Source organism: Chelonia mydas, chromosome 6 (genome assembly GCF_015237465.2).
Source record: "Chelonia mydas isolate rCheMyd1 chromosome 6, rCheMyd1.pri.v2, whole genome shotgun sequence".
Classification (NCBI taxonomy): domain Eukaryota; kingdom Metazoa; phylum Chordata; order Testudines; family Cheloniidae; genus Chelonia; species Chelonia mydas.
This window is the reverse complement of record NC_051246.2, coordinates 91623355-91648131: the sequence shown is the minus strand read 5'-3', so window position 1 is coordinate 91648131 and position 24777 is coordinate 91623355. Positions and strand designations below refer to the sequence as shown.

Sequence of the window (24777 nt, the reverse complement as noted above, 5' to 3'; positions counted from 1 at the left end):
CCTGGATTCTGTGGACAGCAGGACCTGAGGTTTCAGGGGCCAGGGCAGCTGGGAAAAGAGACTTTTTTCCCCACCCAAATTCTAGTCTTGTTCTGTCCTCATGGAGTGACAGACAGAGCAACTACATGCGCTGGCTCTAGGGAAACAAGGAGTTGGATTACCAGTCCCCTCCCTCAGGACAATGGGAACATCACGTGCCTTCAGGCAAGGCTTCAAATCCCTGACCCTGAGTATGGCAAGATCCAAAATCCAGTGCCCGTATTCACATGCCCATACTATACAACACTCCCACAGGGAATTAGGGTCCCATAACAGAAGAGAATCAAGTCTTTCATTAGCAACAAGGAGAACTTACTCTTCTACTTCTTCTGCAGTTTTCCGTCCTGATCTGTAAGACAAGAGGTCCATGCTGAAAAAGGGCTATAGGGTGAGACAGACACATATCTTTCAACACATTGTTCTTATTCTGCAAAGCAGCCTCCAAACATCCTTGGCAACACAAGTCACTTCATGCACAATACAACAGGCCCCACCTTTGAAAAGTGCACGCAGATGGGTGCTGGCCCACTGCACACACAGTTAAACTAGAGCTAATTTGGTCCAGAGAGGCAGCTTGGCAAAACACTAGCAAGAACACTCACTGTTCTTTGAGTTTCTCCTCAGTTCTTTTGTCCCCACCGCCCATGAGCTGCAGGCAAAGCTTCCCCTACTCAAGGACAAAGGCCAGTACACGAGGGACTGGAGAGAAATAAGTCATGCTAGTTCCAGGGCTACATCCCTGAGAGACCAATAGGTTCCTCTTGTCCTCCGCCATAGACAAATATTGTTTAGTTGCCTTTCTAGGCCAGGGGCCCCACCCAGGCCCTGGCAAGTTCAGGTCAGAAATGCTGTCGCTGCAGCAAATCAGGGCCGATCCGGCTGAGTTAACAGGAGTTCATAATAATAACGTGGGGGGGGGCGGGGGCAGGGAGGCGCAGGCAAATGGCAGCTCTCTTGCTCTCCACCCCAGCAAGCCCAGAAGTAATTCAGTTCCGATTAGGGATGCTTGTTCAATATTCAAAATGTAAAACATGGAGGTTGCTGAACCAGCACTTTGAGAAGTTAATTAAATGCCAGGTTTCTTTTTAGCAGATACTCCATCACTCGCTGATTGCTTTGGCCATTTTGCAGAATGAAGTTTTAACTCTGTGCGCTGGGAATAAATATTCTCCCCTCTTCCTGCGCTCAGGGCACTGTGACAAGGAATACATGGAGCTTTCCTCTCCCACACACCCCCTCCCAAGAAGCACCACGAAGCAGTGGGCACTTCCATTCCCTCGCACTTTCCCCATCGAAGTAGGTCAGTGAAATGGGAAAGGCTTCTCCCTTCACCCACCCAGCTCTCCATTCTAACAGGCCCTGAGCCTCCTCTAGCCCTGAGTACCTAATCTGCCCCTGTGAGGGCCGGGAGCAGGGGACACAGACTTCCCATCTCTGAGAAGAGGAAGCCAAGAGAAGGTTACTGTCAGAGAGACAGAGAGGAAGAGGGGCTGCCCCACTGCCATTGCTGGAGCTTTCACTTGGAGAAACATTAGCGAGAACTGCAGCTGAATTGGAGACTTTGGGCCCAAAGCAAGTAGGTGTAATTCCATTGATGTGACCAGAGTTGCAGCAACTTAAGTAAGACTTGAACTTGGTCTTTACCAAGTCCCTTCTGTGCAGCAAGCCTGAAGGGCAGCCATTCAATGCAATGGCATTGTAGCATTTAGAGGACAGCCTGCTTGGTGGGCTGGTGACTGCCTACAGGGAGAGGGATGGAGATGGACAATGCACCAATACATACAACCATCCCCCTGCTAAGACAAAAAGAGCAAGGAATCAGCCCAGAGGGCCCATCAACAGCTCAGACTAGAGGATCTGAATTCAAAGGGAAGAATCTGAGAAGGTAGAGGTGAATTATGTCCCATTTTAATCCATCTCCTCTGGCTAGGCAGGACTGCTCCCTCCAGGCTATCTTCCAGGGTTTTGCCCACTGGAGGATTAAACATCCCAAGCAAGAGTCTTTTCTATCTCTTGCCTGTGGGAGACAATACCACAGCCTCAGACAGCAGGAAAATTTTGTGGATATTCATTCTAAACTTTCCTTAGCTTCATCCCATTACTCCTGGTTACAGCCATTTCATGGCCTTGGGATTTACACTCTTCAGATCCTTCTACACAGCTATTCTGTCCCCTAAGCCACTCAGCACATACCTAACTCATTTAACCTCTTATCACATCACTGAATCACCACAAACCCTTCCACCTTGTAGCTGCCAGGAGAAGCACACAAACAGTTTGTAGAGAGGGACTTGTAGGGCTAAATACAGAAAGCATCAGGTGCCAGTTAAAAAAAAAAATATCCAGGATAACAGTGTGGTTTCCAAACAAGGGTTTAGGGCTGCAAGAAAACTAAGTGGGTGAAAATGCACAAGGCTAGACCACCTCCTCGCATAGAAGAAGGGAGAAGGAGCTCGGAATGGATCTAAGGGCATTTTTTGAAATTCTATAAAATGTGCCCATCACAACTGTCTCTTGCTACACTGACAGAGGAAAGAGACCAGGCACCATTATTATTTATTCTTTGTACTGTGATAGCCCCTGGTGACTGCATTCAGAAATTACGGCCCCATCAGGCTCGGCACTATACAAACAGGCAACACAAAATCAGCCTCTGCCCCAAAGCATTGACAGTCTATGGGACAGGGGATGTTTGTACAGTGCCCACACAATGGGTCCTCTGGGTGCTAATGTGATACACATAAATAATAATAAAAGCAACAGCAAAACTGGACCTACCCAAATACATAACCCACATTTGCCACCTCAGGAAAAGCCTGAGAGAAAAGACAAGCCTTCCACTGTGGCAAGAGAGGTCAAAAATCACAGGCTCTGGTGCAGCAGTAGGGGAAGCATGTTGCCAGGTCAAGGGTCCTTGTCAGAGGATGACATTAGAGACTTAGCAAACACAGGGAAACTATCCTTGTTTGTCTTTTACCTCTCCAGCTGCCACTGGAAGCCACACATGCAATTTGCATTTGATCTTTCTGTTTTGGGTGCTGTGGAGTGCCCCCTCCTGAAAACAGGCTCTGCCTCAATGCCAGCTGCATCAAGCTGGGACAAGCATTTCATCCTTCTGGGTGATGCTAATGCTCTGGGTGCACAACATCCTCGTTATCAACCACAAGAACACAGCCTTCCATGGATGAGCTAAGGCAGAGACGTGACAAGCTTTGGGTTTAAGCACGCCAACCATGTTTGGGGAAGTTTCCAATACATTTAATCTTACATTCCCAGCAGCTTCCTGCACTGAGAAATCTGCACTTACCAGCTCCCCTCACTCCAGCAACAAGCATGGCACAAGGAGGGCATTAAACACATACAGAATTGGTAACCATAGATTCACCCATTCAGATAAAGACACTCAGAACAATGCAAGTGAGGCAACATTTAGACAGAACTAGGTGTCATTCAGGAGTATTAAAACACCACAAATCACCAGCTCCCATGAAACAGACCTCCTGCTCAGCCAGCTATTTCTAGTTATCCAGCTAGGTAAATTTAGACGTTGCTCAATGCTGTGGCACCTGGGCACCCGCATCTTCATCCTCTCCCCCTCTAACTTTTCCTGATCAAACCAATTCCTTCCCAGGGACACCAGGGCATGGGCTGACCTAGTCATTTGGCCAGCTCAGCTCAAACTCCTTCACAGTAGGAGCTGCTACTACTCCCACATTCACTCAATATCCCTGGAATATTCTCTCCAGCTCGGGACAGCTGTCAATCCCTATCCTTAGTTTCAGGGGAGTTGATGGAAGAGAAAGTAGAGGCAGGGCTGCATTACAGTTCCAAGATCCCCTTGTTACACACTCCTGCATCCCATCTAACCCGTCCCATCCACCTGCTGTGGAAAGGGAGAGAAATCTGCTCCTATTCAGTAAATATCTCGTTGTCCCAAGCCATTCTATACCACTGGCAAGAACCCCTCTGTCCCCAAGGCATTGGGTGAGGGGTGACTCTCAATCCCCACGGAAATGTGTCCAAGTTGCCGTGGAGCCTCTTACAAGTTATGTGCTGAAGGGTGAAAGGCAGTTCTAATGTAGACATCATCTCTGTTAAACTATTTCTCTCTCATTTAATGGAATACCATGGAGATATAAATGGAGATAAAGTAGCAGGGCTCAGAGAACAGCAAGGATGCTATCTTTATGCAGCATGACAATGTTCAGTGGTTAATTAGACACCGTTAACCTATTTTAGCAGGGGACATAACTGGGATGAATGGGGGGAAAATGTCCTTGAAATCTTTTAATGTCCACAGCTCATGGAGGGCCCTCGTTACACTTCTGTGCCACAGAACAGCATGTCCCTGAGTTACAGCTGAGCACCAGAGGTCAGCCTGCGACCTCTCAGCACACAGGGACCATAGGAACACATTATAACCCTAGTATGGGGAGGCAGGAGGGTGGGGTAGCCAGGTAAGAATAAAGGAAGCGATTATGGTGACCCGTCAGGTATACTAAGGCATTGTTCAGGAAAGAACGGATCTGAATTTGATAGCAAGGGCTGCTGGGGATGATTGGGGGCAGGTGGACAGGGTACATAGTTGATGGGCAAGTAAAATACGGTTTGTTGGAAGTTTCCACTAGCTTTACAGGAAAGAGTGGGCAGGCAGAGCTTGGGCCTGGGCAGATTTGTTTGCCTGGGTTATTTTGCAAGGCTTGGGCCGTGTGCAGTGTCGGAGCCCCAGCTGCCTCAATGTCCAATAGATCTGTCCTCCCATCACTTAAACATGAAACCAGCACTAACGGCTAGCAGCAGGGATGAAGAGACATCAACATTTCACTCTGGGGCAAAACTGCCCCTATGGTATAACCTCTGTGGGTCTCAAGCACATAGCTGTGAAGGCGGGTAAGAGCAGAAGTTACACTGAAAGGCTGATGCTCAGAGGCACTTTTGTTGGAAAATCAATTCTGCCTTCTCCCCTCCTGCAGTGAGAGCACAGACCCTTCCGCTCATCCCCATAGGACAGCGCTTCCTGGGCAGGGAAATCACAGCACCTATGCAACAAGGTATCTGGTGACCAACCCTCCCTCCACTGGGGACCCAGCAAACAACCCTCCCCAGACTGGTCCCCACTCATGTCACATCTTTATGCTGCACTCAGCTTCTACCTGCACATATGTTCCATAGTCTATAGCACTCCAAGGAGATTTGAACAAGTGAGCCAGCCCTGTCAAAATGCTGGCAGGCTCTACGCCACTGGCAAGACTCAAGCTGCACTGGAAGGTGTGCCTATTCCCGTGTAAAGTTTGCCCCCTGCTGGCCACATCTGCAATAACATTTCCTGTCAGGCTCAAGGTGAAACTCTAGGCAGAGGGCTCATGGAACAACAGAAGAGAAAAAGTACGCTGGTGCTTACTGAAGGGTGGATGGAGAGAGTGACAGAGAGCATATGCAAAATCAAATGCAGCATAACCTGTCTGGAGAGGATACACACCTCTCTTACCTTGAGGTTCCTGTTTGTGCTCTTGCTTACTCTCATTGTTTGCTTACAAGAAGGCTGTGACATGTCTTAGGGTGATGATAGATCTAGAAGCCCCACATGCCACTATGCCCTGGGCTACACTAGGACTTTAGGTCAAATTTAGTAGCGTTAAATCGATGTAAACCTGCACCCGTCCACACGTTGAAGCCCTTTATTTCGACTTAAAGGGCTCTTAAAATCGATTTCCTTACTCCACCCCGACAAGTGGATTAGCGCTTAAATCGGCCTTGCCGGGTCGAATTTGGGGTACTGTGGACACAATTCGACGGTATTGGCCTCCGGGAGCTATCCCAGAGTGCTCCATTGTGACCGCTCTGGACAGCACTCTCAACTCAGATGCACTGGCCAGGTAGACAGGAAAAGAACCACGAACTTTTGAATCTCATTTCCTGTTTGGCCAGCGTGGCAAGCTGCAGGTGACCATGCAGAGGTGACCATGATGGAGTCCCAGAATCGCAAAAGAGCTCCAGCATGGACTGAACGGGAGGTACGGGATCTGATCGCTGTATGGGGAGAGGAATCCGTGCTATCAGAACTCCGTTCCAGTTTTCGAAATGCCAAAACCTTTGTCAAAATCTCCCAGGGCGTGAAGGACAGAGGCCATAACAGGGACCCGAAGCAGTGCCGCGTGAAACTTAAGGAGCTGAGGCAAGCCTACCAGAAAACCAGAGAGGCAAACGGCCGCTCCGGGTCAGAGCCCAAAACATGCCGCTTCTATGATGAGCTGCATGCCATTTTAGGGGGTTCAGTCACCACTACCCCAGCCGTGTTGTTTGACTCCTTCAATGGAGATGGAGGCAACATGGAAGCAGGTTTTGGGGACGAAGATGATGATGATGATGAGGTTGTAGATAGCTCACAGCAAGCAAGCAGAGAAACCGGTTTTCCTGACAGCCAGGAACTGTTTCTCACCCTGGACCTGGAGCTAGTACCCCCCGAACCCACCCAAGGCTGCCTTCTGGACCCGGCAGGTGGAGAAGGGACCTCCAGTGAGTGTACCTTTTAAAATACTATACATGGTTTAAAAGCAAACATGTGAAAGGATTAATTTGCCCTGGCATTCGCGGCTCTCCTGGATGTACTCCCAAAGCCTTTGCAAAAGGTTTCTGGGGAGGGCAGCCTTATTGCATCCTCCATGGTAGGACACTTTACCACTCCAGGCCAGTAACACGTACTCGGGAATCATTGTACAACAAAGCATTGCTGTGTATGTTTGCTGGCATTCAAACAACATCCGTTCTTTATCTCTCTGTGTTATCCTCAGGAGAGTGAGATATCATTCATGGTCACCTGGTTGAAATAGGGTGCTTTTCTTCAAGGGACACTCAGAGGTGCCCGTTCCTGCTGGGCTGTTTGCCTGTGGCTGAACAGAAATGTTCCCCGCTGTTAGCCACGGGGAGGGGGGAGGGGGTAGCCACGCGGTGGGGGGAGGCAAAATGCGACCTTGTAACGAAAGCACATGTGCTATGTATGTAATGTTAACAGCAAGGTTTACCCTGAAAGAGTGTAGCCACTGTTTTATAAAATGTGTCTTTTTAAATACCGCTGTCCCTTTTTTTTCCTCCACCAGCTGCATGTGTTTCAATGATCACAGGATCTTCTCCTTCCCAGAGGCTAGTGAAGATTAGAAAGAAAAAAAAACGCACTCGTGATGAAATGTTCTCTGAGCTCATGCTGTCCTCCCACATTGACAGAGCACAGACGAATGCGTGGAGGCAAATAATGTCAGAGTGCAGGAAAGCACAAAATGACCGGGAGGAGAGGTGGCAGGCTGAAGAGAGTAAGTGGCGGGCTGAAGAGAGGGCTGAAGCTCAAATGTGGCGGCAGCGTGATGAGACGAGGCAGGATTCAATGCTGAGGCTGCTGGAGGATCAAACCAGTATGCTCCAGTGTATGGTTGAGCTGCAGCAAAGGCAGCTGGAGCACAGACTGCCACTACAGCCCCTGTGTAACCAACCGCCCTCCTCCCCAAGTTCCATAGCCTCCACACCCAGACGCCCAAGAACGCGGTTGGGGGGGGCCTCCGGCCAACCAGCCACTCCACCACAGAGGATTGCCCAAAAAACAGAAGGCTGGCATTCAATAAATTTTAAAGTTGTAAACTTTTAAAGTGCTGTGTGGCATTTTCCTTCCCTCCTCCACCACCCCTCCTGGGCTACCTTGGTAGTCATCCCCCTATTTGTGTGATGAATGAATAAAGAATGCATGAATGTGAAGCAACAATGACTTTATTGCCTCTGCAAGTGGTGATCGAAAGGAGGAGGGGAGGGTGGTTAGCTTACAAGGAAGTAGAGTGAACCAAGGGGCAGGGGGTTTCATCAAGGAGAAACAAACAGAACTTTCACACCGTAGCCTGGCCAGTCATGAAACTGGTTTTCAAAGCTTCTCTGATGCGTACCGCACCCTCCTGTGCTCTTCTAACTGCCCTGGTGTCTGGCTGCGCGTAACCAGCAGCCAGGCGATTTGCCTCAACCTCCCACCCCGCCATAAACGTCTCCCCCTTACTCTCACAGATATTGTGGAGCACACAGCAAGCAGTAATAACAGTGGGAATATTGGTTTCGCTGAGGTCTAACCGAGTCAGTAAACTGCGCCAGCGCGCCTTTAAACGTCCAAATGCACATTCTACCACCATTCTGCACTTGCTCAGCCTGTAGTTGAACAGCTCCTGACTACTGTCCAGGCTGCCTGTGTATGGCTTCATGAGCCATGGCAATAAGGGGTAGGCTGGGTCCCCAAGGATAACTATAGGCATTTCAACATCCCCAACAGTTATTTTCTGGTCTGGGAATAAAGTCCCTTCCTGCAGCTTTTGAAACAGACCAGAGTTCCTGAAGATGCGAGAGTCATGTACCTTTCCTGGCCATCCCACGTTGATGTTGGTGAAACGTCCCTTGTGATCCACCAGAGCTTGCAGCACTATTGAAAAGTACCCCTTGCGGTTTATGTACTCGCCGGCTTGGTGCTCCGGTGCCAAGATAGGGATATGGGTTCCGTCTATGGCTCCACCACAGTTAGGGAATCCCATTGCAGCAAAGCCATCCACTATGACCTGCACATTTCCCAGGGTCACTACCCTTGATATCAGCAGATCTTTGATTGCGTTGGCTCCTTGCATCACAGCAGCCCCCACAGTAGATTTGCCCACTCCAAATTGATTCCTGACTGACTGGTAGCTGTCTGGCATAGCAAGCTTCCACAGGGCTATTGCCACTTGCTTCTCAACTGTGAGGGCTGCTCTCATCTTGGTATTCATGCGCTTCAGGGCAGGGGAAATCAAATCACAAAGTTCCATGAAAGTGCCCTTATGCATGCGAAAGTTTCACAGCCACTGGGAATCGTCCCAGACCCGCAACACTATGCGGTCCCACCAGTCTGTGCTTGTTTCCCGAGCCCAGAATCGGCGTTCCACAGCATGAACCTGCCCCATTAGCATCATGATGCATGCATTGGCAGGGCCCATGCTTTCAGAGAAATCTGTGTCCATGTCCTGATCACTCACGTGACCGCACTGATGTCGCCTCCTCGCCCGGTATCGCTCTGCCAGGTTCTGGTGCTGCATATACTGCTGGATAATGCGTGTGGTGTTTAATGTGCTCCTAATTGCCAAAGTGAGCTGAGCAGTCTCCATGCTTGCTTTGGTATGGCGTCCGCACAGAAAAAAGGCGCGGAGCGATTGTCTGCCGTTGCTCTGACGGAGGGAGGGGCGACTGACGACATGGCTTACAGGGTTGGCTTACAGGGAATTAAAATCAACAAAGGGGTGGCTTTACATCAATGAGTATTGCAGGCAGGACTTCACGGAGGGTTCCAATAAGAAATGGTGCACCTAAGTAATTGTTCTTATTGGAACAAGCAGGTTGGTCTGGCCTCTGATTGATACATGGCTAGATTTACCTCGCTGCACCTTCTCTGTGAGTGACTGCAGCGTGACCTAGAGGAATGAGTCCCCTAGACGGGGGAGGGGGGGAAGCAAATGAGTACAAAACAAATCTGGTCTCTTTCTTGTTTTGATCCACTCCATCTATCTTTTACATCTTTGGCTGGCAGCAGACGGTGCAGAAGGACTGCAAGCCATCCACATCTCATGGCTGCTCGGCAGAAGACGGTGCAGTAGGACTGCTAGCCATCCTCATCTCTTGCCTGCCTGGCAGAAGATGGTACAGTAGGACTGCTAGCAATTCGTATCGCCTGCCTGCTCACCATAAGATGGTTCAATAGGACTGACTGCAGGACCAAAGAGAATGACCTGGTCAAGTCACTCCAAATTTAGTCCCTGCGCACATGTCTGCCCAGGCGCTCCTGGTCTACGTGGCCAGGAGCACCTCGGACATGACGATGACGGCTACCAGTCGTACCGTACCGTCTGCTGCCACAAGGCAATGGGTTGATGCTGCTGTGTAGCAATGCAGTACCACGTCTGCCAGCACACAGGAGACATAGGGTGACGGTTACCTGAGCGGGCTCCATGCTTGCCGTGGTATGGCATCTGCACAGGTAACTCAGGAAAAAAGGCGCGAAACGATTGTCTGCCCTTGCTTTCACGGAGGGAGGGAGGGAACGGGGGCCTGACGATATGTACCCAGAACCACCCGCGACAATGTTTTAGCCCCATCAGGCATTGGGATCTCAACCCAGAATTCCAATGGGCAGCGGAGACTGCGGGAACTGTGGGATAGCTACCCACAGTGCAACACTCCGGAAGTCGACTCTAGCCTCGGTACTGTGGAAGCGCTCCACCGAGTTAATGCACTTAATGCACTTAGAACATTTTCTATGGGGACACACACACTTGAATATATAAAACCGATTTCTAAAAAACCGACTTCTATAAATTCGATCTAATTTCGTAGTGTAGACATACCCTATGAGTAGCTGCATCCACACCCAGTCTTGGGCTGAGAATGTAGCTAAGGCAAGTATCTGGATGAGGCAGATGTGCAACTTGCAGAGCTCCTAGCAGTGTCATCTCAGGCTGTGCATCATGCTAGCCAAGCTCCCAGTGAGCACATCTAGCTGCAATGGGGGGATGAAAGCAAGGAGAGACCTAGGAGACATGCATCCCACCATAAAGGGACGTTAGATAAGATGCTGATCTCCCTCACAAGCAACACAGCGCCGACAGAAAAGCTCTGGTCCTCGACGCCTGGCCAGGGCAGGACTGGTCCCTACATCTATTCTCCAGGGTTCTGTCCAGCATAATTTTAAAGAGGCTGCTACTCTTTTCCTTGTGGAACTTGCCCTAATAACCACACTTGATTTTTCTTTGCTCAGTTCCCTCCCTGGAGAACAATAACATTACAATGGCACCATATCAGATACATCTCCATGAACATGTGGCACCTTTCTCTCAGAGAGGAGCTACTTTCAGAAATAACACTGTTATTGGGGAGGACCAGATATCTTGCAGAAACAGACAGATCAGACTGCACCAAGTCTCTCTGCAGGTGGTGCTGCAGTCCTCAGAGCCCTGAGAAAGAGAGAGAGAGCGGAAGTGTTCCAGACTGCATGCCTCCCAAACGAACAAAAAAAGATTGGGAGAGCAGAAGGCCACCAGATAGTTTATTTTTCCACCTGACTTTCACCACTGGAGAGGTACAAGGGCAGGTGCGTGTGCGCGCGCACAGGGCAGGACCATTTGCAGACTTGGGGGGAGGGTTCAGTCTGCATATTAACATATTTCCTGGCACATCTAAGCCACTTCTTTTTTATGAATCACCTCTAACCAAAACTGCTTCAAGCTGCCCTCTTGCTAAAAAAATTTAAAAAAAAAGAAAAGGGGAAGATGTGATGTTCATAAATACATTTTATTTTGAGAGAGTGGCTTCATCACAGGAAGAAGAGAAAAGGGTTACATCTGAAGAATTCTAATCAAACTTGCCAGCGTTCTGCCTCTCTGCATCCATATCAAAATACTGAAAACATGTTTGTCCTAGCACAGATTGTCTGGCTCAAAAGACATAAGCCCAGATCCTCAAAGGTACTTAAGTGCCTAAATCTGGGGTTGAGGTGCCTAAGTCCTATTTTAGGCACCCTTGCGATCCACAAAAGCCCCGTTCAGCTGCTGCCTAACCTGTAGGCGCCTGAACTCACTCGGCACCTACAGTTTTGTAGAAGAAGTTCCCTAGGCACCTGTGTTTCTGCCTCTGAGCACATATGCTGCTGCCTTGCCCTAGGCCAGGGGTTGGCAACCTTCGGCACGTGGCCCATCAGGGTAATCCGCTGGCATGCTGCAGGACATTTTGTTTACGTTGACTGTCTGCAGCTCCCAGTGGCCGCAGTTCGCCCTTCCCAGCCAATGAGAGCTGTAGGAAGCAGCGGGCCGCAGGGAGGTTACATCGGGAACATCAAGTCTGGTCTTTGTGTCCCCTAGTTTTGCTGGAGAACTCCTTGGAGGAGCAGAGAATGAGAGAGAGCACGTGCACACACACTTTCTTTGCCCCCGTTGAGGAGACTAGGATGCTCGATCTTTTGCAGATACTCCCTTCTCAACTCCGCCAGGCGATACCATAATCCCACTGGTTCTCTAGTCAAGCAGAGTGTCCATCACGAAAAAAAAGGTTAGAGAAGACCTACCTGTCTAACAAAGAAACAGAAAACACCACTTAAAAAAAAAAAAAAAATACCCCACACCCCATTTCAGGCCAGCAATGCCCATCGCAAAGAAGCGGGAAAGGGCAAAAGTCCAATTATCACCCCTTCACAGACAAGCCCACTGTAACCAAGAACTGTGCTGGATTAAAATGGGAAATATTTCTCTCACCTCTTGCTACTGCCCTGCTGGGCGTCTCTTATGGTGACTCTTCTGCCCATTGTTTTTTTGCCTTTTACTGGGGCTGAACATAACCACCAGTTGGTAGAGGCAAGGAGAGCACTATGGAGGGACAAGAGGACGGGAACCAGTTAGCATTCCCGGAACATAACAGCCTATTTAAAAAAAATAAAAAATCCTAACACACACCCTGGGCCTGCACACCACAGCTCTATCACCATCTTTATGTCCTTGACACGTGCCGATGGCATGGAGGCGGCTGGCACCAAAACAGCCCAAGAGAAAGAACGAGAGGCCAATGGAGATTTATGTGAGGAGAGTGAGATGGACAAGGTAAAATTGTCAGGAGGAGTTGTTAGAAAGTAAAATATATTGTGACAATTCCACTCCTGCCGTTCATCAATAAACTGACAGATCATTTAGTGTCAATTAGGAGTGATAGATGGACAAGTCCCCATGATCCTGGGCCAAAATTAATGGCTGGGAGGGAGAGAGTGATTGAAAATGACGGCTGACATTGAGAGGAAAGTCCTGAAGGTCCCCAAGGGGCCATTACTTGCCTCATTCCCTTGCAGATCAATGCAGGGACAAACCCAAAAACAGACACTTCAAGACAAAACTTAATCAGACTTCCTTTCCTTCCAAGTTCCGCTCCCTTGCTCAGCCACCTTGCTCTCCTCTGCCTGCTCTCGCCACGCTGCTGAGAACAGCTACAGGTGGCAGTAAGACACGGCAACAGAACCCTGCTACAGGCTTCCCCACAACCAGGAGCCTTACTCAGCTCCTAACATGGCAGCACCACAGGGAAGCACATGCTTAGATTTATTTCAGCAACACTGTATTGAGAATAGAGGGTGGAAGAAATGACACGCCCTCCCACCTTGCCATGCGCAGATGCAGAATCTCACAGACACTTCACTATTCCCACTTGCTGGAAAGGGATGGCCAGAGGTTCTATAAACCAGCTGCTCTCAAGGGCCATTTCACACAGACAAGAGAGCATATTTTAAGTCCCATCTTCTTGTAACAGGCGGCTTTAACTTTACTTATCTCCAGAGCCCTAAATTCATTCAAGTCCTTAATCCCATAAATCACATTCCTCCAGCTCTGGGGCCCAGTGCTGCCACTCCCCACCCTCCAGAGCCCCAAACAACTTCTGCACCCAGGTCATGCCACCATCACTGCAATGCTCTTGGGTGCATCCCACCTGCCCCTACTCTCTCAGATGTCCACCAATGCTTCCCTGCTACCACATGCACTCTCCAGGGCATTATATTGCCATTCTGCCTCAGGACATTTCAACATATCCGTGCTCCAGGGCATACCCTGCCCACACCTACTCTCCAGGACACGCCACCATTTTTCCAAAGGAAGCAGCTTCAGTTATTCCTAAGGCCACCTGTTCCCAATATGCCACCATCATGGACCCTCCATGTCCACCAGGGCACAACAGATTCATGTGTGCACACATGGTGGGTGACTTCCTGATGAAAGCTGCTTGCGAAGGCACCTTGAAGTGGCTGTGTTTGTTCAAACACAACACTAGATGCTGAGGAGAGGATTGTGGGAACTAAACCACAAGGGCTGATGAGAATGAAGGGAAACAGACCCAGGTTTCATGCAAATGTCCTTACAGCAAAGCAAGGACAGAATCAGATACTAGCAGAGATAGATATGGAAGAGACTCTAAAGAAAATGTCTTCGGTGAGGACAGCAGCTATTTGATTGAAAGGGACCCTGGCAAGTTGTTTTGGTTTTTTTTTTAAATACTTCCACTTATAAAATCCTTATGGATGCTCAAAAACAAATTCTCTTTGCCTGAAGCCTGGACTTTTCCCATTGGTAAACACTTTCCCTCTCTTTGCTTCTTAGGACGCATGAGCCAACACGGCAATAAACCATTTACTGTTTTTCAGGAGTGTCAGCAATGATGCCATCAAAGGCATCAGCACAGCTCTCATAGCAGAGCTTGGGTTCCCTCTGCTGGTTGAAGAGCAGATTCACAACAAAACAATGATTATGTTATTACTATTAATTTGTATAGCAGAGTATTAGGCCCCAAGTATCTATCTAGGTACTTATATAGTCCCCATCACCAGAGTGCTAGGGCTGGAATAAGTAGCACTGGGGCTGACACTAAGAAAAACTGTGTCTTCCCTTTCTCTTTTCAGATAGAGGAAGTTCAACTTCAGGGACACCTCATTGGAAGAAAAATAGATGATGCCAAATAGTAGTGAGGAGTGTTATAATGGTTATAGCAGAGTCCCAGCTCTGCCACTTAACCTCTTTGTCTCAGCTTCCACATCTATAAAAGAGCGGCTACTAATAAAAATACCTATTTCACGGGGCTACTGAGAGTTCTAATTAACCTTTTCATGCCTGATTCTTTGTAACCTTATTTGTAAAATGTGCCACTTTGGTGGCCTCTAGAAATTAAGTGACAGATTTGTAGATGCTTTTGGAACCTTTGTGATGAAAGACCCTATTCATGCAAAGTATTTTTAAAATAAAATAGAGTATGGAGAGAACCAGAGGCTACCTACCCCCAACTTGCAACAGATTGAGGTAGAAATGATCTGGCAGACAGAGCCAAGAGTACAGTGGGATATATGCTAATGACACAGGTTATCCAGGTGAGACAAGACCAGGGAGGGTTGTGAGGGGCTCCAGAAGGGTCCAGCAAAACTAGGAACAATGGAAAACAAAATGGTAGATGAAATTCTGCCATGACAACTGCTAGGTGACACACATTGGAAGGACAATTTCAAGTGACCTGCTCACACTGACAGGCTCTGGAAACTAGTAATGGAGCAGGAAAGTCGTCTAAGTGCCACGGCAGATAAATCAACAAGGCTACCAGTGCAACAGGCAACATAGTCAGAACCGGAACGAAGAGGTGAGGCTGCATAAGGGGACAGAATAAGAACTACAAGGCCATTACGTAAATAGATGCATATACTAGCTGATCTGCAATACACCTGCACATGACAGAGAAAAATCTAACTACAGCCCCATCTCCAACCTTCCCTTCCTAAGTAAAAGTCATTGAGGGTTTGTCTACATGCTGGTTTTGCACTGATTTAACTCCACCAGTTTAGAAACCAATATACGTAAAGGATGCAGTCTCCTAGCATGGGCACAGTTAAACTGGTATCAGTGCTAATACTGGCAGTAGCTATACCAACGTAAGCACATCAGTAACAGTGTAATCGCAAACACACAGTGGGGGAGGAGGTGGGGGAAAACCGTGTTGTACTGATTTAACTAGACGGCCTTCCAAACCAGTATAGTCAGTCAAATTGGTACAAAAGCGGTGCATAGATAAGCCTTGGGAAAATAGAAACAACCCAGCTGCAGCAACATGTGTGACATCAGCCTATGACTCAGACACTTCACAAGCAAAATTTAGTATGAGATATGCTAGAGAAACAGCCCTAGTAGCACTGGCATCTTGGAAGGAAGGGATGGAGAAATCAGTGTTTGAAGAATCTGCAGCTGGAGTCACAAAGAAAAGACAAATGACAACAAGGGATTATCCAGACTCCTCCTTTCCCATCTTTAATTTTTTAAAAATCAGAATAACCCCCCTAAAACGGACGTGGTCATAAAAATTTCTTCTGTGGCCCTTAATGCCAATCAATAACAGCTTGCATCAAGTGGCCACTTCCACCGAGTCTTGGAGTGTTACTCAAGCCAGAAGGTGCCTGAGATGCCAAGCAAGCCAGGTCTCCCACAGAGATGGGCCGTTCCCCTTGATCTTCTCTCCTGCTCCTTTGTCAGATTTGTGTCTAATTTGATTGGAAGCTTCCCTGGCCAAGAACCTGCCATATCAAATCTCTGAAGTGCCCAACATACTTCAGGATGCTAGAGAAATAATAATACAAGTGTGTCCTGAACCCCACTCCTCTGAGCTGGCGGGTTCAGGCTGTGCACTTTTCTTCAGCTCTCCCCTAAACTACAGAACCCAGAAGATCCACCTCAATATGTTCTTCTAAAGAACAAGCAGTAACTTCCCCAGAAACTTACTTTTTCCAGGTAGGCTCACTGTTGGGTGAAGGGCCAGCTAATTCATTTGGTCCAGGTAGGCCTTGAGTGACCTTTGCCATATAGGACCTGCCAAGGGGATCCTTGAATGCTCCATCCTGTCCTCAGGGCCCTGTGAACCCAGCATACTTCTGGAAGAGGCATATGTAGTCCTTTCACAAATTGGAGAGCCCCCAGAGTTAGGTGACCAAGCCAGGAGATACACTCAGGTGTGCGCTGAGAAATACAAGCAACTCCCCCACATCCTACCTGAGCCTAAAACAAGAGGCCTCTTCCCACTCTTTAGGTCCATCAACAGGTGAGGCAGAGCCCAGTTAACTTTACAGCCTTTGGTGAGTAGCCTGAAGTTTTCACCTCTCAACTCCACCTGCCCTTAGTCCAGATCCCCCGTCTCTTGGCATGTCCTGATCTCCCCTTTCCTCTAGATTCCCTACATCTTCCATCCTGGAGTCTCCAGCTGTACTGAGTCCTACCTCCTTCCCCGATTTCTCTCTTCCCTGAATTCTATCCCTGACCACCTCCAGCAATGTGGGATCCCTCCATAAGGACTTCTTCCTAGATACTACATTCACCCAACCAAACACAACATCTTCTGTATTTTCCACAGTATGCATCCGATGAAGCGAGCTGTAGCTCACAAAAGCTTATGCTCAAATAAATTGGTTAGTTTCTAAGGTGCCACAAGTACTCCTTTTCTTTTTACACAAACACTGATCCATTTCACTCTTCCACCAAGGCTGGACACAAAATCCTGATTCCTTCTGTGGAGTGCCCTGGCTGCCAGTTGGACTCCACCATTCACCAATGGTGAAAAGAGCTCAGCCAGGAAGAGTATTCTCCTGGACATGCTCCTAAACCCACCTCCACACCCCTTCCCAATTACTGCAGCTGGCAAGGGATATGCTGTCACTGGTTTCACAGAGATCTGGAGGCCTGAGCAGAGTAGCACATAAGGAGAGTCAGTCAGCTGCCCCCAGCAGGATGGATACTCTGGGTTGGGTGGTCTGGAGGGCTGGCTCACAATAGCATTAGAGACAGAGGCAGCATACGAGGTTCAGGAAGATCACCCTAGTGGTTGTGACAGCAAGCCCTAAAAGGTGATGTTCAATCAATCTATGCCTAAGCCCAGGGCCGTCCCTAGACATTGTGGTGCCCTACACAGCCCCCTACGCAAGGGGTGTGTGTGTGCGCGCGCGCGCTGCGCCCAAGGTCTTTAGGGGTCAGGGGGGAAATGTAGCTCAGGGGAAAGGGTGGAGTGGGGGCAGAGCAAGGGCGGGGGCAGCTTTCCTGGCCAACTCAGCCAGCTGTGGGAGCAGGCTGGCCACTGGAACAGCATGCAGCTGCATAGGGCACCAGGAAATTTGGGGCAATTTGGTGCCCCAAATTTCCTGGTGCCCTATGCAGCTGCGTAGTTTGCGTATGGGTAAGGATGACCCTTCCTAAGCCCATCCCGAGAAAGAAAGAAGCTGGTACTCACTTGGAAGGTGCCATTACAGGATCATCTGCCCAGCCTCCTTGCCGGCGTGGGGGTTTAGGTGGGGGGCCCTTTAAGAATAAGAGAGACACACAAGAAAGAGGATATGTTATACGCAGTTCCAACCAGACCACCTCACACTCGGTTCACTCATATTGACCTCTGCAGAGAATTACCTGGCAAGAAGTTTGAGTCCAATACCGAGGTGCTGTTTTTAACAAAGTTTTACAGAACAAAGGAACAGCAATGTTGCAAGGCAGGTTTTAAAGTGTCTGAGACAACAGGATGCATCACTCTATCCAGGGACCGAGCTGAGTCTCAGGTTCACATACACAAGGCTCAGATGCTGCCTAGCCAAAACATGCCGGGTATGGTGGCAGTCCAGCATGTGGGTACTGCCCTCTCCAGGAAGGTGCATCTGCAGTTTAGTATTGTTAAACTGCACACATTTTTGTTTCATATCATAAGTGCACAACAAATTAGCACACTCCCTACGCCCAAGGAGCTCTCTCTTCAAGACAGGCAGACAGGACAAGACACAGGCACATTAGGAGACTGAATTGGACTTTTAGAAGATAATTATTCCTATTATCTTGCTCCTTCCTATGATGTGCCTTGTGGCCATGGCAATAGGCAGGTGGGGACGTGGCTCAGGGATTGGGATAAGAATTTCTGAGACCATAAGGGGAGCCGGTAGACTGCTGTTCTGCGTGTCCAGCCCATGCCCCCTGCAGCTTTGGGCTCAAATCCCCTCTCCCAGGATACTGAAGTACCTGATATGGCAGAGACCTTAGCAGTTTGCATGACACGCAGTAGTGTGTGAGATGGGGCAGGGCAAACAATTTCAGATTTTCATAGCACCAAAGGACGCTGTCCAGAAAAAGCAGGTGGGCTAGATAGAGTCGTAAGACTACAACACCAAATGTGGAGAGCGACACAGTAACTCTAAGGGAGCTTCAACCCTTAGACAGGGGTAGTTAACTTTAGTTAAGAAAGGGGAAGAGATGAGTGAATACTGAAGATTTCCTGGTCTCAGAGTGAGGGGTGGGGGAAGAGGATAACTCTGAGACAAGGCCAGCCAAGGGTCTCTTGCTTCTCAATGAGGAAAGGCTGGTGGTAACCCTGAGGCAGAGGGTCTCCTCTGTTTGTTTCTAGAAACAGAAGTATTGTTTGAGAGTGTGGGAAATGGACACAGCCTGCCAAGGGCAACTGCTGCCTGCTGTAAGGAGGGGGCATGACCCTGCATAGCTCCTCAGGAGGAGCAAAAATAGGCACTCTCCAAAAATAAACAGGGAACAGAAATGAGCTGGGAGCCGCAGTCCCAAAATATTGGCTTTCTTTAGCAAAGGGAGCGCGGGAGGGCAGAGGGACAGGCAGGGAACGTGAAATGCAGGAAATGGCCTCCTTATATGGGTTCATCCGCAGGGGACAGAGCTCAGTCGACTGGAATGACCATGTCACAGAATGCAAAGCCTTCAGGGCCCCAAGTGAATGGAGTTTTCTGATCTTTACATGATTCCCCCAGATTCTTAAGATGCCAAACTACAGAAGAGGCTGCAGTGCCAAAAAAGGAGCATTTTGAATTTAGATTATTTGTGTGCTCCCGAGCCCAGAAAAAAAAGGGGAAAAACCACACCACATATGGGCGTGCGTGCACATACAAAAAACCCTACACACACCCCACCCCTACATCTCCTCACACAACTGTCCCTCCCCACACATGCAACCCTGACCCCCCTCCACCCTGCTCAGATCCCTCCACAGCTCTACACAATCCCACAGATAGCCTACAGCCCATGTCCCCCAGACATACAGCCCCAGCACAGTCACATTCAAAAACCCCTCATGGGTCTGATGAGTTACATGAATGCTGCCAAATAGTCCAGTGGACAGAACCGAGGGAGGACCCAATACCTCCAGCCTCTGCCCCAGATCGCATTTCCCAGAGTACTTGGGGTTTAATCACAAACTATCAAGGTCAACATTCAGGTTCAAGGTTGCTTCAGCTCAGGCACCCAACATTAGAAGGTACCTCTGAAAACATGCCCTGGTCTATGACCAAGACATGACTTCACAGTGTAACTGGGGTTTAACCCCACTGCCTCACCCACTTTACATCCTCTCTCCACAGAACACACAGACCATGTGGTTCTTAATGTCCAGAACACTAACCCTCCACTATTCCCACAGCCCTGGTATTCCTGTTGCAATAAGACCAGTAATTCTTTCAGGATTACCTACAAGGAATATTCAGCCACAATGATGGCCAGGCCAAGAATGAGTTGAGGATCATTGACTTTATCTTTGTCTCTTTGCCTGTAAAGTACCATAACTAGGTTAGTGTACCATATACATTTTTAAAAATAGTAATTTGCATTTATTCATAGGTTTTAAGACCAGAAGGGACCACTGTGATTATCTAGTCTGACCTCCAGTATAACTCAGGCCATAGGACTTCTATGAATTAATGCCTAATTGAAATATTCATATATTTTAGAAAAAAAAAATCTAATCTTGATTAAAAATTTTCCAGTAAGGGTGAATCCACCACATCCCTTGTTGCAATAATTAATTAATTATATAGCATCATTTATCCAAAAATTTCAGTGTTCTACAAATTAAGATGCAAGCATCATGTCACACATCACCAAAATACAACCACTTCTGAGGTAGATGTGGCTGCCCCAAGTAGCCCTAAATAAGAATTCAAGACAAAACTAAAATGAATGTAATGTCCAGTTGAAACTTCACATAGAATTTAGGGATACAGTTCTGGTGTAGTGGCCAAATTCCAACCTAGATATCCCAATTTTTATGAAGTGGGCTGTAGGATTTTAATGACCAAAAATGGTCAAGACCTCTGTGCCCCTTAGTTAGGTGCCTAAATAAGTGAATGGACTTTCAAAATGATGAGCACCCAGCAGTTCTCAATGGGTGTCACCCTGGTTTATTGGTGGACAACTTTCTAGTGTAGCTTTTCCCATTTCTTTGCATGTTTATAAAATACTTTATTCTCTTTAGCCTCTTTGGCTGCATTAATTAGGGGCTGATCTACACTACAAAGGTTAGGTCAGTTTAAATACATTGTCCAGGTCTACAAAAAAATTTCACACCCTGTGCAACATAATTAAGCTGACCTAAGTCCTGGTGTAGACACTGTTAGGTCAACAGGAGAATTTTTCCATTGACCCAGCTACTGCCTCTTGGACAGGGGGATTTACTACAGTGACAGAAGAACTCCTTTCATTGCTGTACAAAGTGTCTACGCTATAGTGGCGCAGCTGCAGCTGTGCTGCCATAGCCTTTCTAGTACAGACATAGCCTACTTGATGCCCTTGGCTCTTTCCAGGTTTTAACTAAATTATATAGTCTTGGTCAGATACCCATTTCCAGAAGCTTTCTTACCTTCAGTCCCTGGAAAATGTCCCTTGCACATTGGTCGTGGCTTGGTCCTTTAATTTTTTTTTTTTTTTTCCCTACAGGGATTCAGTCTGCTGTGTCGTTGTGATTGTGCCTTTCAAGGATTTCCCAGACCTCCTTCCTCACCGGTAGAGTTTAAATACAATCTATTGCATGTTGCTCACTGCCCCCCATAATTACCTGAATCCTATTAGTCATACCTTGCTAGGGGCTGTGAACCCCTATTCCTCACTATGCTGAATTCAAACAACTAATGGTTACTGGCTCCTTCCTACTATTCTCAGTTAGTTCCTCTTCCTTGTCAGATAGCAGAAATTCTAGGGTGGCTTCTGCTCTTCTCCCTACACCACTGGGGGGGGTTTCCAGACTCCTATTAACTTGTGCCTCTACAGCTGCAGAGGTAAAGGAGCTGTGTGGATGCTGGAAGCACCTCAACTGCCTCTCTTTGGAACTTGAGCAGGCAAACCTTTCAGAAGATTATTAGTGTTACAGAGGCAGGTTATGGATGCACTGTGTCCTTTCCATAAACAGATTCTCAGAAGAGATTGTGAAACGTGAATTCATTTTCTTTCATCATCACAACACCTCTTGGGAGCCATCAGCAGGAAATATGAACTCAAACAACACTGACAGTGTGTGTCAGAGGGCACATGGACCTCAATCCCAACCTGAGAGGCCATGATGGTCCATCCCATGTATCTCATACCTCCTACTCAACATCCAATAGAAGTACAAGGCCCAACTCCCTGCCACAGGCAGTAGTTTTGGGGGTGGAGGTCTGGTGGCAGGGGGGATTGTATGTAGATGCCTTGTTTTCATTTAACAACCACCACAGAGTGGAGAGAAAGAAGGACCAGGCTTCAGTTTCAGTCTCCACAATAAGTTACCCGAGGCTCCTCTACAGCTAAGAAAAGCTGCCTCCTTGGAGAGGGCTCATGAATTAGTTTTAATTATCATCAAACAAAAGAATTCTGACTCAAATAGCCCCAGTGCCTCTGGGCAGCCACACAAATAAACCTGTCTGTACAGCCACCACACAGAATAAGACATGGGGAAGGCCTGATTCCTTGGTCTGCCCAAACCAACTCCCCTAGCTTCCTAGGATAATGGAGAGTGGTCTCCACTACCAGACTCCCTAGGGGCCTCCCTCTCTTTAGAAGGCCTTTGTTAGAAAGAAGTAAAGCTGCCTTTAGCAAATCAGTCTCCCAGGAGTTCCCGGGGTATCCTAAATCCCTGGAGGACTGGGTCTTCACTTCTCCAGGACCCTTTTGTCCTAGTAGCTGCTTACTTCCCTTTACTAGGAAAACTGGGTCAGAGGTGCATGAAGATGGCAAGGAACTAATTTAGGGCCCCAAAAGTTCTATACAACCTCACAAAGGGGATAAGCCACAGCAGCCCATGCTGTACAACAGTTGTCAGGATTTCATGCCATAAAACAGTGTCATATCCAGCTACGTAAATCAGGACCATGTTTCTGTCCTTTCAATAAAGTACACATATTGAAGCATATGGCACCCTGCCCTGCCCTCCTATGGCTTATATCCTTCCCTCTCCCCCCACGTCTATACATCAATGCACTCCCCTCAAGGGCTTATCCTTTCCAACCCTGGGGTTACAGAACAAGGTCCCTCCTCACCCCAAGGCTACACAGCAATGCCCCTCCCACCCATCCTGGCTATATACAGAAAGGTCCCTTTATCAGCTTGCTCCTCCCTAGGGCTATGTACTGGTAGCAAATGTTCAAATCCAGCTATACCCCTCCATCAGCTCCTTTAGTGGGCTCAGGATGGAAGCATTCAAAGCATGAAATAAATGTGTGGAAAAAAATCTTTTAATAAAACTATTTCCCATGGGATGCTCAGTGTCTGTCCCTTCTCCCCACCCAGGGAGCTGCTGAGCAACTCAACAGCCAGGCCAGTTGAATAGGGAGGATGCTACAAAAAAGGCTGGGGAACGTGGCTGATTAGAAGAGCTATTTTGGTGAGAACGAAGGAAGATGTCGTTGAAAGGCCAACAGAGAACCTCAGCGGGCTGAAAATAACTGCCCTGCTGGCTGGCCGCTTGGGGTTCCGGGGGGAGTGGGAGAGAGGCAGTACAGGGCCTTGGGGAGCACCAGGTCATATGATGCTGGGGCTCACACTGGGGAAGTTGGCCTAATTAGGGAACATGAGTTAGTTGCATTTTTCAGATTCCTCCTGAAGAATCTGGCCAACTTCCAGCTGAGCAGGCCCAGGCATGGCTGGGAGTCCAGTATGTCTGCAGGCAACAGAGAACCACATGGAAAGAGAAGCAAGTCCATACAGGTGTAACAGCCCATGACTTCCGAAACACTGTCTCCCCTCTGGTGGATGATGCATCTCCTAATAGCAGAGGACAACAGAATCCAGATAGCCAGCAGAATCTTCTGGACATGGCAGGTAAGTTCAGCCCAGTCCAGGACAAACATGTTTGCCAAGCAAATCTGGGAGGGAATTCACAACTGAAAACACCGCCAAGAAATACAGCCTTGGAGCTGGCACTTATTTCTCTCAGGCTCTGTTGAGATGCCTCTCACTGTGAGAGCTATCAACTCCCACCCCAACACCACACCAAACCATGCAAAGCTTTGGTAGCATGTCACATACCAAGAGGGGTTAGCCTTAGCTGAGGGCTCCTCCACAGTCGAGCATCATGGGGGATAGCAGAACCCTAGAGAGCAAGAGCTCTTAATTAAATTGTTAGATATGTGGGGTAGGGGCTGTCTTTTTGTTCTGTTTGTACAGCACCTAGCACAATGGGGTCCTGGTCCACGTCTGGGGCTCCTAGTTACAAATAATAACTAATAAGAAGGATTGAAGTATCTTGTGGGAGCAAGACAGGACTCCTTCAGTTCTAAACTTCTCAGAGCAGAGGGTATTGGGAAAGCACCTAGCACAGAGCTGGTGCTTCCTCAAAATAAATAAATAATCCCCCATTGGGATAAACCCACTGCTGGCCATATGCAACAATGGGCTCAAAAGCATCTTATTCGGCCTTCTGTAACTCTCAGACTGGAATGCCACAGGGTCAATATTTAGGTTCTGAGAAAGTTTGGAGGTGGCTAATGGAATCACATTAGAGTTTACCATGTAAACAGGGCTGGGAACCCAAATACAGAGCGAGGTGCTTGAACAAGAACTGAGCAAGAAAACAACACTGTTTCACTTTCTGCTTTCTCTGATCCTGCAAAGTCTCACCCAGGTGAGCAAGCCTTAGTCACACTAGTAATGCTACTGATTTTAATGGGGCTTCTCACCTGCACGATCAGGCCCGTACTAAGTTATACATGTAAAGTACTTTGCTTTATATTCTCCTCATCTGTTTCCAACAATAGCTCACATTATTAATCATGATTGCATTCCTGATAATGACCAGTTTAATTTAAATAATAAGCAGCACTTTTCCAGCTGCTTGACTAATATTAGTCAATCTCCACACAACATTATCCCCACTTAACAAAAGGGGATTAAGGCACAGACTGGA

General features: G+C 48.0%; 1 protein-coding gene across 6 annotated transcripts in view; it reads right to left on the bottom strand.

Moving 5' to 3' along the window:
- The window catches only part of IFT43 (intraflagellar transport 43), a 75264-nt gene that overhangs the window by 24024 nt on the left and 26463 nt on the right, over positions 1-24777 (bottom strand). For 4 of the 6 annotated variants that reach the window (XM_037900728.2, XM_043549821.1, XM_037900725.2 and 1 more), the window contains 3 exons: positions 17860-17927; positions 12330-12440; positions 356-388 (listed from right to left, as the gene is read on the bottom strand). In XM_037900728.2, the coding sequence (XP_037756656.1) occupies positions 356-388; positions 12330-12440; positions 17860-17927 (212 nt within the window). The remainder of the gene's footprint in view (positions 1-355; positions 389-12329; positions 12441-17859; positions 17928-24777) is intronic. The other 2 variants (XM_043549822.1, XM_037900729.2) reach the window with 1 other exon arrangement.